Consider the following 17,114-nt stretch of genomic DNA (forward strand, 5'->3'; position numbering starts at 1 on the left):
AAAAATCGCAATTTTCCAAGAATTTTGTTTTGTACCACTTTTGATCGTTTATAACTCTTAAACCAATTAACCAATTTCAATGAAATTTTCGTAGCGTATATAATTTATACAAGTTGACCAAACACATCTTCTAAATTTTCGTTATTGGCCCAGCTAAAAAAGTTATTGTCTCGTAAAAATCAATTTTCATTGTTTTTCACAATTCCGACCAAATGCATTTATTCAATATATTTTTTAGACGTCATTTACTAAACTAAATTCATCTAGCCTTACAGAGAAATTGAAGTCGTTTGATCTATTCATAAAAAAGTTATTCTGATTTAAAGTGTGTGTGATCAGTTTTGCTCCTAACTGTAAAAGTGTTCACCCTGTGTTCATTGCTGTTTCAAGCCTCTCACATCTGGCGGATTGTAATTTTCGGAGAAATTTAATGGTTCGATTAAATTGTTCTTTATGTTGTTCTTCTTATGGCAATGCCATTGTTTTGTTAGCGAGTAACACATTGGATAAGGGGCTTCAGGAAGACAGTACGGATTCGTAGAAGAGGTCAGCCCTGTTTAGACAGCAAATTAGTGCTACATAGTAGTACACAGCATGGTACACGCGCCAGTTAGCTCGTACCTCGATGGTAATCGCGTGGAAACATTAAAAGCGAAGTAACACTGCATAGGAAGAGGAGAGACCACAGAATCTGCGGTACCGTAATTCATTAGAAATTCATAGTGCGGACGTCGCTCACGCGGATAAGTAGACTATAAAAGGCACCGGTTACAATTCAGATCGAATGGCTCGCAGATGTGAACGCGATTTTCAGCTCGAACACGCTCTGCCACGTACAGGGTGTCTCGACTAAATCGAATCTTGAAAAGAAACTTTTAACGCCATTGCTCGTATTCTTAACTTTGGTCTGACATTTTTTGTGTGCAACTGTTTTATGTACAATTCTTGAAAACATATACTTTATTTATTAAATATAGAAGAAATATTTTACAATTTTCTTGCCTCCCTACTATTTTAAGTGTTTTATTTGAAATTTACTTTAAAGGACAGTTTCTTGACTTATTTTAAACAATTTTGTTTACTAATTATATTCAATGTTACTCAAACTTTTTTGTAATTTATATTTCTGGAACTTGTATTTGTTTTGAACTAAAAATAAGATGATTAAGTAGATATAAGAAGAATCAAATACATATAAAAACCCGTTTTATTTACATTTCTCTTTCTCTGATGTCAAATCACACTCGACACAGGAGTGCAAAAGCGTTAACCCTTTCGTTATGAAAGATAATGCAGAATCAGAAGATTTGATACATGCTACGCGATGTGTACGCCGGTCAACGTGGCAGTCGTCACACATTTTTCATACTAAACAAGTCAAATTTCTTGCAATCATTACGGACAAGTTTCGCCGTGCTTGGACACCTGATTTTTATTGATATACTCTCAATTTTATAAAGATTCGTAAATGTTCTTCGGTTGGTTTTATTCGCCACCCGGTACGTAGGACTTTTTATTCGACGCAACGACCTATTCTTCTCGTCCCGGCGACCGGTAGTCGATCGTATCGAACGAGATAAGGGCTTAGAAGAGAATCCTTGGTCAGCCATGGCAATGCCAAAGGGAAGAGTGGGGGATACATTATACTTTAAGGAACCTTCGTTTTTTCAATCGTTTAAATATCATTACCATAGCCGGGACTGCAAATTTAAATGCTGTTCGACGAAACAGTCTCAATTTTGCATATCGATAAATACTAGGCAATTATTAATGAAATAAAACCGACAGATCTATACCGACTCAAAGATAAAATCAAATCATTACAATAACCTAGCAAATCTTCCTTCAATCTACAATGTTTAATTTCTTTTAAAAAAAGCAATTATAATGCATAACTTTGTGCTATAGAAAAAAATTCAGCCAACAGAAACGTGTAATACCTTCTCAATCCACCACACCTTCTTCCTCTTACCTGCTGGACCCATCTAATCCACAAATCGTGCTCCATTCTCCGTTCAACAAAGCCACGACAATTCCCTGTTACGAATAAATCAAATCGAATTACGCCGTCCCATCGGTCGTTCTTTTTCACAATCCCATTTCACAAACCCACATACAGACACAGATTCACGCAGCAGACATATACGTGACCAAATCCATTAATTATTCCATCATACCTGTTTCCAGAGGGACCATCTCGGAAGCCATGCCGGCTGACGAGTTCGTTGGAACTCGACACAGAGGCAGACCGAGGTTGCAGCCGCCTTAACGAGCCGCTATTCTCATTGACAAGGTCGCCGAGATATCGCACGGAATCTAATCATGTTCACCTGGACCACGCATCATCATCCTTCGCCATTCCGCGATCGCTCGATCCCGATCTTCACCTGAGAACGAAACACCTGCGGCTTCTGGACTGGACTGGCGGCACACACGAACCGGAAACCGACGAAGGGCGCACGGAAAAACTGGACTTAATCGACCTTGCTATGGTATTTCCCGTGGCGGCACGCCGGAGGCGAGTAAATCGACGATAGAGGCCTGAGATCCCGTTGCCGTGGATCGAGGAAGCGCCCCGGCTCTATTATTCCACCTGCCACGAGTCCTTTCCCATGTTTGTCCGGGGACGGAAGCGTTAATAACGTCAGTGGAATGCTTCTTCAGGGAGAAGACATGGACAGTAGTCGATCCACTGGTGATACTTTATCGAGTTAATGTCGAGGGAAGGTGTACTGGGCATTTAGGAGGGAGCAGAGGCTGCTAGATCAGTGAAAAGAGAATTCTTCGGATCTCCACTGCTTCAAGATTTAACGAACAAAGGCCTCGTGAACTCAATTTGGACTACAACATACCATTCATTATTAATTACTGACCTTACGAACCTACTGAACCAGTAAAAAGAGTATTTTTAATGGTCTGATGGCACTTGATTGCTTCAAGACTTGTTCGAGAATAAGAAGACTATGAAGATCTAACTAGGATCTCAATTATCACTGATCAGGCTGATAACCGGAAGCACTAGAAAAAACGGGCTCTACATGGGAACTAAGCTTGTTAGATCAAAAGAGGCATCCTCAGCCAATGATATTGTTAAGTAATGAAGACTCCAATCGATTGTTGATACTCTGTTGCCCCAAGGCTAAGAATAAATAGGCCACGAGGACATAATTCGAACTCGACTCAGGATTATTTGATGATTTCTGGAGACCTATATCCTCTAAAAGACAGCAAGATCTATTAAATTCGGAAAAGTTCGTTCGAGAATCCCCAAGATTCAAGGTTCAAGGAGAACCTCCAAGAAAGAATTTGTTGAAGAATAATCGGCTCACATGGATCCAACTAAAATCCAAACCAGCAGTAATTGCTAATCACTGAAGTCTCCTAGCCTCTCGAAGGTAGCAAAGCCAACCTCGACTGATGCTACTCCACTGCACCAAAATTCAAAGGCCAACATCCCCGCGAGCTTATCCCACCCCAAAACCAGTCCACCTCACTCCCCCAAGGTCGGATCCCCAGCCATGATCTCTAGATCGAGGCTCCCAACTCTCCCGAGTCTAGACCGAGACTCTCCGAGTTCCTCAGAGGCGTGATCGCAGCTGGCTCTGCAGGCTGGCCGCCGGTGGATGCCGGTCGCCATGTTGGAGCTGGTGTGCAGCAACTCCTTGAGCCCAGGAACCTAATCTCGAACACCCCCGAACCACTCCATCCCCTAATACAACCAATCTCCCACTTTTAAAAAACCCCCCTGATCAAGGGAACAAATTCTACAGGGTCGAGTCCGAGAGGATAGAGGACCATGTAGAGATCCAGGAGCTTAAGGAGAAGAAGAAGAAGCTTCTTCCTCCGGGTCACCCAGCGTGTCGAGTAATGCTGAAGCACATCCTGACGGGGCAACCGTCGTCAGCGGGCTCCAGGCATCACCAGAATGATTATCCGGCGGGCTCGGGCACGTTGCACGGCGGCCACCATCATCACGTTCACTCGGGTCATCACCAGGACCAGCAGCACCATCACTATAACCAAAGTGGAGGGGTCAGACCCGGGAATGGGGGACGAGGTGTCGACGTTTACGACTCGGTGGTGGTGCATCCGACGCAGAGGACAGGCAACGTCCACCATCAACCGGCTACCACGCCGTCGTCTACCCATAGACATCCCTTGAACCACTCCCAATTGAGTGTGAACAATTTGTCGCAGCGGTTGAACCACAGTCATGCACTCAACCTGTCCACTTTGTCGACGTCCAAGCACTCGGTGAACAGCGTCAGCCCGGTTGCTGGGGGCAACAATAACAACAACATCAACAGCAACAATAATAACAACGTGTCCACTACATTGGGACACACGGTGGTAACCCAAGTACCGTTGCATCATGACAACAGGCCGAAAGCCAACGGGGGATTCGACATCTCCAGGCTATCCAGGCTACCAAGTCAAGCCACACCTTCCCCTGCACCTGTTCTTCAGCAACCCACGACAGGTGCAGCCCTAACCGGCGTTGGATCCACAGCGTATCCCTTAAACGCTTCCTGGTCCTCGTCCCTGTCCAGGAATCACAAGGATCAAGAGGCCGGAGCTAAAGAGACTCTCACCAGTCTGGGACTACTGTGTTTAGTGTCTTTGTTACTGGCACTGCTCTCGTTGATCTTTCTGCTGAAAATCTCTCCGTTGACTGTCACTCCCAGCAGCCTCATCAGTCCAGAAGAGTATACTATCGTGTACGAAGTCACTCTAGCGCTGTGCGCACTGGCACTGTCCTTGAACCTGTGCTGCCTGCTCGTCTGCGCTATTCAGTTCCTCTTTACTGTGAAGCTTGTCAAGACTTCGTACCAGGGACACTGGTGAGTTCGTTTTTTGATTAGGGGTAATCGGTTTTAGGGGATGGGATGTGTTAGGATTTTAGCTGTTTGCATTTGGGAAGTATTTCTATGTTTTGGTATGTACAGACATGTGATAATTAGGATGTGTAAATGCATAAAATCTTGCTGTTCAAGGATCTATTAAAAAATCTTCAGCCTTGGCCCATAGGCTTTGAAAAATTATGGAATAATTGCCGGTAGATAGTGTGTTAAGCAATTTGTCGATGGACTGCGGAATTAATGCATTTTTGAGAAAATTTCTGCATTATGGATACTACACCCTGCAATTAATCGAAAAATATGTATGTTTTCCGTAAGTCTATTTATCAATTTTCATGCGCGGTACCGTAAAAATTGTAATAATTATAGTTCACCTGCGGTACACTCCGCTTAACAAGTTTCCAACGAGACAGAGGCGTATCGAAATGGCGAGCTCGATAAAAACGCGAAACGATCTCTGTGAAGGAGCTAAAGAAAGATCGGAGGACAGGCCACGGGAATCCCATTGGTACCCATGGGCACGAAGAGTGCGCGCATGATGCAGACGATGCACAGAGGATGCACGGTGCACACGGGTCCCCTTTCGCAGCGCGTTTAACTGCAGCAAAGTGCATCCACCTGCGAGTCGCGCGAGCCGTGCCGTATCCCGGTAGAGTTGGGCCCGATAAAAAAGTTAACGGGCCCCGTTAAAGGATTTTGTAACGACGCTCGGTGGCCCGAGAGGTCGCGGCCGGCATTATCGGGACACGGCAGCAGCCCTTCTTATTGCGTTAATTAATTACCGGTCTTAGTTGCCGGCGGTCCCATTAGAACTGAAAAATAATTGAACTGGATTCCAGCGTGTCAATGTCGCGGACCCGACCGGTCCTCCCCCGTTTGCCATACACTCTTTTCGACCGTGAAGTCACCATCGTTCACCATGCCTGCTGTGACACGAGCACTGCCAGGTGTATGACATAATCAATAAGACATTTTGTGGAAATTTTGTTTGATAAGAGGCGATTCTGGTTTCATTTTTCTGATCTCTCGGAGTAGCTTCATTCACCAGACAAATTTTCCAACGTTTCCAGAGAAGTAAACTCCTCATGGTATCCTTCCAGTATTGTAAAGTTAGTGCTACCTTCTGCATTAAAAGTTGAATAGAATGACTAAAAAAAATCGGACATCAAGTTTTAAGGTGCCGTTATAAAGAGGAAGCTTCAATCTCCGAATCTATGGTGGTTTCATTCACTAAAAAAATTTTCTAACCGTGTCAGAGACGCAAACTCCTCATGGTATCCTTGCAGTATTGTAAAGTTAGTGGTACCTTCTGCATTAAAAGTTGAATGAAATGACTTTAAAAAGTCGGACACCAAGTTTGAAGGTGCCGTTATAAAGAGGAAGCTTCCATTTTCGCATCTATGGCGGTTTCATTCCATAAAAAAATTTTCTCATCTTTTTAGAGACGTAAACTCCTCATGGTATCCTTGCAGTATTGTAAAGTTAGTGGTACCTTCTGCATTAAAAGTTGAATAAAATGACTCTAAAAGTCGGACACCAAGTTTGAAGGTGCCGTTATAAAGAGGAAGCTTCAATCTTCGAATCTATGGTGGTTTCATTCGCCAGAAAAATTTTCCAATGCTTCTACGGAAGCTCTTTATCTTCCGAACCACGCGTCGCAGTCTCCCGATTGAATTCGCGTTCGCATGATCCATCAGGGAGCATGCACCTTTGAGAAGGGGAACTTGTGGGAACAATTTCATTTTTCACAGGTTCTCTGGCCGAACAATGGCCCTAGGTAACTGATAACGGCAACTATCGATCGTACACAACAGCTATTTTTAAGCAGCGTTATCACGGCGCCAACGTCCACTGTTGGAACCTTCTAGAAACTGATCTCGTGCAAGCATACTTGGCTAGTGGAGATATAGTGAACGATTAGAATTTTTTTTGCAGCCTCGCGTTCCCTGTCACGTTTTACTCGCCGTCTCGACTTGCCCCAGGCTCTCCAGACAATTCTAGATCCAGCTGGATCTCTCGAATGCAGAATTCTTTTGTCGAGCGTCGATTACTTCACTGTGAAATGGAGGAACTGTTCGATCGGTTCAACTATGCATCTGTCATTATCACTAGACTATGGCAATTTCATTAAAATATCTCCGAAACTAAAGGGTTTTGATTTTTTACAGGGAATGACGTATATTTTACACGTTCCATTTAAAGAAATAAAGTTAACCTTCACATCCTCAAATCTTGAGGCAATCTTTTTGACAACATATTTCAATACAATAATCGCAGTGCATTATTTTATATTCCTAAAACATAGTATTTTACACATACTTGAATCATTTTGAAACATTTTCACACTTTACACACATGCGGTACCACTATTTATTTCGAATGTGCGTTCAAACAATTCTTTAAACAATCACATCCACCACTGCCGTGGAATATTGTTCACTCCGTAAAAGATCTGGAGTTGGTCCAGGCTCCAGAATGCCTCCCAACGTTATCTCTCCATGATGAATAGTCAGCGTTACTCGAAAATCGTATCTCCCGTTGGTGAAACGAGAGAGCAGAGCCAGGAAATTTGAGGAATTCGTGCTGCGCAAGGTTTTCCTCTTTGCGCCATAGAATTTTTTAGATAAACCCTCGAAATGAAAATCGTGTTGAGACGAATCGAAGCTGTACCCCTCGATGCAAAACGCAGATAAGGATGGGCTATCTACTGTCGTTGTGATAAGGGAGTAACGGGGCTCCATTTATTGTCGAACGTTGACCGGTAGGATAAAACTAGAAACCTGTCTGTGGGAAAACCTGTTCGTTTGTAATTTGCCTGGTTGCTTTGTTTAACTAAAATTCCAGACTAAATAGACTTGCTTGAAATAAATAATACAAATTACAGTTTCAACAATTACGGAATAAACCGATATCATTCAGTTCCTTAACACTAGGATTTGTTGTTTCATTATTAAAGAAATGACGAACTCGGTAATTGGAAAATAAATTGAAACACGACAGCAACGAACAAATGAAAGAATTGTCTCTTAAAAGAGGCAATAGAACAAAGTTAGTTTAATAAATGCGGTAGGCAGCGCACTAATTGATACCGAGACGTTCTCGCGCGTAACAAAAGCACCAAAATGTTCGTCGTAGAAGCAGACGAGCGGTTCCATTCGCGATAATTATCCAACCGGGCGGTTACTTTGTCTGGAAGGGCCGCGAAAACGATGGGCCTGAGATAAGGGAGTGCAACGGGCCGGGCCCGGGCCGTGAAGAGGGCCCGATCCCATCGCATCGCGTTGCATCGCGTCGCGTAGCATCGCGCGCGCGTAACGAGCCTCATTTTCGTTGTGGGCCCGTCACGTAAGAGCCCACTGGAACTGCATTTATATGAACCCGCCCAGACACTCGGAGTTCGCATAACTGGATCGTTCATACAATGGGAGTTCGGCCTAACTCCCTTCACCATCTCTGATTTTTCATCCGGCTAATTGAGGTTCACGCTCCGATAACTGGATTTTATCGGACTTGCGTTTGAAAATGTACTTGCGTAGCGGGTACAAGTTTAACACATGATATTATGCACGATATTTAAAGAAAATCATTTTCTATTTCACCCTAGTTTGTTACGATTCAGGTAGAAAATTATCAATTTTCATAAAGATCCTCGGTCTGGTGATCTCGTGTAGCCAACGCGGCGCTCAAGCTTTTAATGTACTAATTACATTTTAATTACTCGCTTGATCATCATCTTCAAAGTTTCTCGAACGCGGCACACGGAATCGCGTGCAGAAAAAATACAATAGGTCTCGGATGAAGTGGCAAGTAGAGAATTGTCGTGGCGTGCCGGTTTGTGGGTCAGTCATCGTTGCACCGCGCTGCATCGAAATCTCATCGTTCGCCAGGTAGCCGTGAAAGAAAGGGAGGAGGTGCGCGAGGGCGGGGGCGGTTTCCTTCGGGAACGATTACCATTAATTTCTATAATCTCGCATCGTTGCCGACGTCCTCAATCAAGATTATCCGCCGCGGCGGAATGAGAGTTCCCAAGTCATCCATGCGTGCCCTATCCGCGCCGCTGAAACGCACGGTGTCTCGTATCCCGCCGCGATATATCAGCGCTGCGGTGTCTAGTATTTCTTCTCACGCAGTGCGCAGTCCAACGAACGCAAGAATTCGCGAATCCTGTGCCAATGGTCTCTTCGACGAGCTGCGCTGCTTGCGCGACCCGATTTCCACCTGACAATACGCGACGATGGTGATTGGATCATTGTTGGAGCCACGTATACATTCACTGCTTTTTAAATTCTTGGGACCTTATCACTCTGTTCTGAAATATCAGATGATTGCATAAGTTCGTGCCTGATTTGAGAATAAAATTCAATGGTTAAATTTTAAAGAATACAGCTTTATGAACCAATTATATAGTCACTTTTTTAATCGTAGAAAAGAATGGTGATTATATAATTTTTTTTATACTCCGCCGTGCAGTACAGTTTGCAACATCTATCAAAATCACGCGCGGGCATGAACTTATGCAATCATCTGACAGATCTACTAATTTTCGTCAGGGATGCATCAAATCCGCAGTCCAATTATTAGAAATCTACGGCGCATACAATTTCCATTTTGTGTAAAAATCCACTGTCTTCTGCAGAATCAAGTCTTTCGTTCATAAAGATTTTACTAGAGGTAGCAGCTTCTGAAATCATTAATTTGGGGGTACAGTGAGTGAATCACAGAGTGAACGTCAGAAGGTCATACCCATGCAACCTGCTACTCCATTGAGCATTGCTCAACAACCTGGCAAGCAAGTCCCACTGATGAATTCAGACAATTAATTTAGCTAAGAAATAGAAAAGCCCATTTCCCAGCGGCTAGAAGAGTCTCTTATCCTTAAAGTCTTGACTTTACGAGAAGACACGATGCTCTCACAGTAGTATCGTTCTTGATGGTGCGATAAATCGCAGCCTCAACATCTGGAGGTTCTAAGCAGGGTCGCATTAAGGATCTCGTAGGCTCTTTTGTTGTCGACTCTATGCCATAACCTGATGCACTATTAGGAACAGACATCGTTCCGGAAACTGTGTATCCTCTTGGACCATTCCAAGGACTATATCCCTGATCCTGTCAAAGGACAAAGTATGGATTTTATAGGGAAGCAGCAAAGAATATCAAACTTGATCAAGATAGATCGAACATCAAAAGTAGCTAAGATTGGCAAACACAATTCTGAAATCAGCATTACTCAGCTCACCAACGAACTCCTACGACGCCATCACTACAAAATTAACTTTGAAGAAACAAGAAGTCAACCAAGCCTTTGTCGGTTGAAATCGAGAAGCAACAATGAATATCAAACTTGGTCAAGATAGCTGAGAAGATCAAAATTAACTAAGATTGGCAAACACAACTCAATAAAATCAGGATTACTCAGCTCGAGACAAGAAGTCAACCAAGCCTTTATCGACTGAAATCGTGAAGTCTCGCCAGGTAATTGACACCGAAATCACAGGAAGAAGCAGAAGCGAGAAGCAAAGATAAAAAAAGACGCGACTGCGTTCCTTATCACGGACCATTTAAGTAATGAGCTGGCACTTAGCAGTGTCGCTTGTCTTTCATTCTCTGGCGCTCTGTAATCGGTCGGCTGTCGTTCCCTGTGTAACTCATCCCATGACTCTCTCTTTTCTCCTGATCCAGAGGATGAGCACAACAAGAGACAATGAGCAACCAACGAAAGTGAACGCTGGAGACCCCAATAGTAAGAACCCGCCTTTAAAAGCTATGTGCTTTCGAAAGGGTTGCTCCTTCTCAAGCGACAACGGCCGCTTTCTTCTCGAAACGGATCGTTACCTTTGACCTGGACCGTTTCTCTTGGCTTCGAGGCTGATGCTTTTCACTTCAAACTTCACTTCTGGTCCTTTAACTTCGTTCAAAACGGAGTAAAACATTCATCAAACTGCTGTACACTTCAACACGATTTTCCAATTTAACTTATTCGTTGATTTGTGAAGTTAATTGATCTGTGAAAAGGTCCAAAAAATGGCTTGCTGCCTTCTTTTCATTACATCGCTGGATAAATAGTAGTCTTCTGTTTTGTGCAAAACAGAATGAGTACTGTGAAATTTAAGAAAATGGTTCAAAAAATGGCTAGCCCTTTTCTTTGATTAAATTCACTAAAATTAGGACAATTTATCCTTAATGAAAATAGAGGGTCACTTTTTCGGGAGTAGTGCACCTTTTTGAAACTCATTCGAAGCTGCAGATCATTTTCCAGTTTCTCGACGATTATTTTTCTTCGGGCAACGATCCAGTGAATTTCGTCACTGAGTAAATTAGTGAAACTTTTAATTGACTGATGCTCGACACTATTTCGAAAGACGGAAACGAGAAGCCCCGTTTGCACGGCTGCGCTTCCGTTCAGAAGCCAATTCGTTCGATCAATTCGATAGGTTGCTCTTCAATTTCCGCAACACGCCGGAAGCGGTCTCATCGATTTCGGAGAGATTCATCATAAACAAGGAAAAACAGTCGTGCCATCGACAGGAAGTCGATGAAGATTGTATCTCGCTCTGGGACGAATCACCGCTGGAATTCTGATCGCTATCGGACTCGCTGAACCGCGAATCCGTGAACATTGCGACTACATGGTTTTCCATTGTTTGTCCCTTTAGTGTGAATCCGCTGGAATTGATGCGGGATTGTGTGTTTTGCCAGATTCCGTGTTCAGACATTTTTGGACATACTTATGAACACGTCAATCATCCTTTTGTTCCTAATGCTGCAGCTGTTCAGTTAATTTAACCTTTCACTTCACGATTTTTCAATTATGAACATTTACTATTTCTGTAACAAAAGACAAGTGAAAGACTCCAGCATTTATCTACCCTAAAGTTTGACCACGCTAGTTCCCTCATCCGTTCGATCGATTCCTCATTGTCCAAGAGACAAAGAGTGCCCGTAGCAGCCGTCCCCCGAAAAATTTCCTTGGTTCCCGTCTCACGGAGCGCGAAGACACCGTGAACACGGAAAGAAGGGGAGGTTTAATGACTCTGAAATGAGGGGTGGCCACGGATCGTTTCGTAAGGGACTACGCGACCGTTACTAGCGGCCGAGTCGCACCTGTTCCTCGGATCGGGCCGGTGCGGGCCAGTGCTGCCCGACGCATTGTGCGTTTTACGAGGTCTCGACACCGCCGTGACACCACCATTTCCTCTTTCTCCTCCTCCCACTTGCTTGGCCTTTCATCTACCGAACGGTCGATCGCTAATTCTCGACCTCGACGGGACCCTGTCCTGTCGTATCCTCCTGAACGCGAAATACGGTCTGCTCGTAAACTCTGCCGTTCCTTACTGCCTTAATCGCGTGTACACGCCTGTACCCGTAAACTTGCTACCTATTATCGCGGGCGACCTGATCAGTCAAACTATCGACACGAAGATCGAAGTCCGAACAAATTCGGAGTTCCGCCGGTAACCCTACCAGCATTTATTTGGTTATCTATCCTCTTTGAGAAAATGTTCAATGAAATGTAACGTGCCTCGTTCATGAAATATTTAAACAATTCAGTAGTAGAAATTCGGACGACTTTAACCCTCCGAACCTGACATTCATTGAATTATTAATAACTTGAACGATTCAAACAATATTAGCGAACAGCACAAAAGTGCGAATAGCCCAACAGTGTACAACGTCGGAATTTCCGGAAGAGCGCGGAAGGGTTCAGCGAGCGAAACGTGTGGACCAGCGTGGATGCACAGGCTGCGAATGAAATCGTCAGGTTATGCAGATGAAGTTCGCCGGGAACAGCGAGTCGTTCGCTCGAAATTAACCGACAAATAAATTACAAGGCATCGGGATGTCGATGGTCCTCGCACCTTCTAGATCCGGATATTGGAGGCGCCGAATTTATTTCGTTTAACCTGCCACGCTAACAGGGCAAGGGAAAGACGGAGATGAGAGACGAGACAGAAAGTCGAAGCTCTCGAAAGAGAATGAGAAAGATAGGGAAAAGAAAAGAGGAGAAAGGGAGAGAGAGAGAGAGAGAAAAAAAAGAAGGATTCCAGACGGCGGATTCGAAGGCGTGGAATGCCAAGTGGTGTGTTCTTGAGGAACGGAGATGGAAGTCGCCGCGGATCTGACGCACGAAACCGTCCGAGAACAGAAACCAGACACGCGTGTAACGTTAAACCAGGCCGTCGATGAAAAACGAACGAGCCGAGCAGCCCTCGACGGACTTTTTAATGACAGATAAAATCGCCGAGTTACGGATCATTCGGATATCTCTCACCATCCCCTTCCTACGCCCCTCACGACGAAGATCTCCCGCGGATCGCCGAGCCATCGCTCCGAAATTCGACGATCAGATAACACGGGGAGCATTAATTTTGTAACCTCTTTGTAACGATGACTCAATCCCAACCTGGCATACCTCGGTCCTTTGATTCCCAGAGAGATTTCGCGGCTTTGATACCTGCCCCGTGCACCGGCTAATTGTTGCATTCACCGCGTAGACCACCTTTCGACTATCTAAAAGTTGTAGGCGCGAACTATGCAATGATTAGTAATTCGGTATGTTATTCGCGACTGGTGGCCGCTGCCCCCTGTAGGCTAATGCGGAAGACGCGAATCTTGAACGATGTTTATATAGACCGGTGTATTCGAGAGTAGAGCAGAGAGATAGAGTTGAGGATTTGAACCGAACGTATAATTGTTGTCACGGCGAAGGACTGCTCGTGTGTGTGTGGGAGTGAGAGAGATACAAGCCACGAAGGACTGTAGGCGATATCTCATTATAACATTCTATATATATTCTTTTCTCCTATAATCCAATTCTTGTAAGTTCACGTGCAAATAAATATGTTGTCCTGACAACTCGAACTGTTACTTACTACAAAGTTATGTCTCCGGGATTTTTACAAAGGGCAATTAGTACGCCAAACATTTCGGGACTTTGCAATGGTGTTGACGTAACTCCTGATTCTATCCACCATTTTTCTCAGTGCAAAATATTATAAAACGGCAGAGTTAAAAATTTTAACTGAAAGGATCCTTTTTGCCGGATCCTCTATGGATTGATTCCCACTCCTGATGGATCGCTGTCCTTTCCTGGGAAAGTCGACCAGGGAAAGTTTCCTCGCTCCGAGTGGTGCTTATGTCTCTTTGCGGATCCAGCATCTGCAAACTGTCAACGGATACCGGCGCCGTTGATGAAGGACACTGCATCTGGACTGTGTTTGCTGTCCAGCTCAACCAGACCACCCTTGTTTCATCTTCTTGATTTATTCCTCTTTGTAATATCGAGTGAAACACGTTGAGAAGATTCGAAATTGAATTTAAGAAGCGATGGAATTCTTTCTTGGGATTCATGAAATAAATCATTGGGGATTAACTGATACTTAGCATGTCGCGGGAGAACGTCTACCTTTTGTCCCACTTCCTGTCGTTTCCTAAAATTTATTTCGTCGAGCAAATGATCCTGTATGGTGAAAATACAGTGGGAATGTCGTTAATCAATTTTATGGATCTCTGGCAAGAGTGAGTGGGTGAGAGAGAGCTGAGATTATTAAGAAACTGTCGACTATTGTAATCGATGTAGAATCTTTTCAGTTTGCATGAAAGATTTTCTTACATTTCACAAATTTTTAAGTGCAGTAATTTCATCAAGATTTACAATCATTAATATCTATTAACAAAAATTGTTTGTCTATTACAAATAACAATGTGAAACTGTGAAAATTATGTATTCTGCAAGATTTATCCTGTTAGGTATTTCATTTGGTGTTTGATAATTTCATCGATTTACCGTAATTCCATTTCGGAGATGGAGTGATACCTCCAGATTCCGTAAATGAGAAGTAATAGCAGTGCGTGATGGTTATTTATAGTCAAGACACGTTTCCCTGATCTTGACAGTCCCTTTTCACAGAGACTCCTCCTAACTCGGTGGTCCTAACCGTACACCGTGTCGAATTACGGCTGAGAGACAACCTTTTGCCGTCAGCATCGTCATAAATTTTCTTCGAACTGTTCTGCTTGACTAGATCTCGAGAGACGTGCCTTTAGCCACCCATCAGGCACATTCGTTTACGCTAATTAGACATTGGCGAGAGATAGATGACCGATCTCGTGTTTCACGTGCTGCAATTAGACTGGTGATGTTCATACGCAATAAAAATTTTCTGCGTTAACTATCCGATTGGAGGGAAAGTTCTGTCGTATGTTTAACATTATTTAATGATATAATTTCTATTATTTTTCAGATAACCCGTCAATTTCTGTTTCCCAATTCTACACTATGTAATGTGTTTTTGATTTGCAAGCAAAATTACCTGCTTATTTAAAATACGACTGGATATTGTATGTTTAAAGTAAAAACATTTGGAGAATCTAAAAATATATAAGCATTTATAAGTGAAGAGGTAGAGCGTGGATCATTTTCAGCAACATAGAATCGACGTCTACAAGTCGACTATTTTTGCAGCAACTTAAGAAATCCCAGTTTGCGCTGTCGCGATGTTTCACCGAGGAACAATGCGCAATTATCATTTTCGCCGGAGGTGTATCGATGCGAAAATAACCTGTAAACAAGAGAATATCTAATTTTTCTCTGTTCGTGGTCGTGGGCATCTTGTTCCCCACATATTTCTGCGTTGGGTGGCGTTTGGGCGTAGCTCGTGGGCTTGTCGGTCGCTTGGCGAACAGTTTCGCAAGAGATCGCTTGCATTTCCTCACGAATGAAACGCGTTTCATGCTGATATCGAATCGTGATCTTGTACTTGATACTTAGCGCCATTGTACCGAACGAGCACGGAAAATTCGAAGTCAATTCGAATATCTCACCTCGTCAGTCTGAGCACCAGGGAGACCTGGATACACACCTAATCAAGCTTCGTATATTAACCACTATTTTCATAAAATTTTCTAAAACGCAAACTTATCTCCGAAAATGTTTAGTACATTGGCTACACTCCTCATAGAATTTGTTTAAAACGTACATTATTTTCAACAAAATGTGCACTCGACTTGGAAAACTAGGGGTGGGATCAAGTACCTCGCAAACAGGTTCGAATTTTGATTGATTGAATTCGAACTCTCTATAAGTACTTCGAAAAACAGAAATGGTTCTCCTAAATATACTCGAACCTATGCCAGACTGTTTCGAACCTTCGACAAGTACTTTGGTAAACGGAAATAATACTTGCAAGTATATTCGAATCTTGGTCGAACAGATTCGAAACTTTTATGAATATCGTACCAGAAATTCTCTAATTTTACTAATAATAATTTTTTTATCTTTATAATCGATTATTTTGTCCTCTAATGCATAATTGAATTCAACATGTATAAATATAATTTCATAATCCATCGGAAATATTATTCTGAAATAGTTACGAATTTAATCAAGAAAGTGCTTAAAACCTACTATGCAGTTCTGATTTTCAAGATTCGAGTACTACTTGTGAAAGATTCGATTCCTTTCAACATCGAAGTACTTGTAAATATCTTTTCGAAACTTGTAAGTACTCATTCCGAGGTTCGATATCAGTTTGTATAAAATGAATACTTCGAATATAATCATTGAAACAGTATTGCTTTTAAGTAGTAATCGAAATCCATGAAATTAAACTTGGTTATTGAAATTGACTCGGGTTCGTGAGTACATATTGAACTTGATCCCATCCCTAGCTAAAACATATTACACAATCATGACGATAATGGAGAATTGATTAGACTTTAATGCAGTTTTCACAGAGAATGTCACACTCGAATAAATAAAATCTAATAATTCCTAATGGAAATGTTTTGGTAATTCTAACGATTATAAAATGAAAAATGTAAAACCAGTCGTGGTTAGTAGTTGGGAGCATTTTTCTTATTGGATGCTCGTCATTGTAGGAGCACAGGATGGTAATATTTTTGGAGAAACTGATTTGTTGACACAGTCGGGTGTACGAACTCTCGTTCAGGTTCGCGGGTAGAGTGTACTATTAATTGACCCGAGCGAATATACACGCTGCTTAAAGTCAGTGACCGGCGACGGCGGATATGCAGAAAATCACTAGAGGCCTCTAGTTGCCGCCATTTCCGGGGAACACGTACCAATTTACTCCGGAGATGGGAGAATCGTGGAATTAATGTGTTCTTAGGGGTCGTTACACTTTCTCGGCCGCTTTCCGTGTTAATTGAACTACATTTTCCTTTATAAAACCTCTCCCTTCCCTTTCGCAAACTTGTAAATGGCGATAATCAACTCTGAACTTAAAAAAGGTAAAA

The 17,114-nt window shown here is 42.9% G+C and overlaps 1 protein-coding gene across 2 annotated transcripts in view; it reads left to right on the plus strand.

Annotated features, from left to right (window-relative positions):
- LOC143219050 (uncharacterized) overlaps positions 1–17,114 on the plus strand; it is a 52,206-nt gene that overhangs the window by 28,946 nt on the left and 6,146 nt on the right. For both annotated transcript variants that reach the window (XM_076444833.1, XM_076444842.1), the window contains exon 2: positions 2,188–4,841. In XM_076444833.1, coding sequence (XP_076300948.1) covers positions 3,868–4,841 — 974 coding nt within the window. In that variant the 5' untranslated portion in view covers positions 2,188–3,867. The remainder of the gene's footprint in view (positions 1–2,187; positions 4,842–17,114) is intronic.

The sequence above is a fragment of the Lasioglossum baleicum genome, chromosome 2 (genome assembly GCF_051020765.1).
Source record: "Lasioglossum baleicum chromosome 2, iyLasBale1, whole genome shotgun sequence".
NCBI classification, from domain to species: domain Eukaryota; kingdom Metazoa; phylum Arthropoda; class Insecta; order Hymenoptera; family Halictidae; genus Lasioglossum; species Lasioglossum baleicum.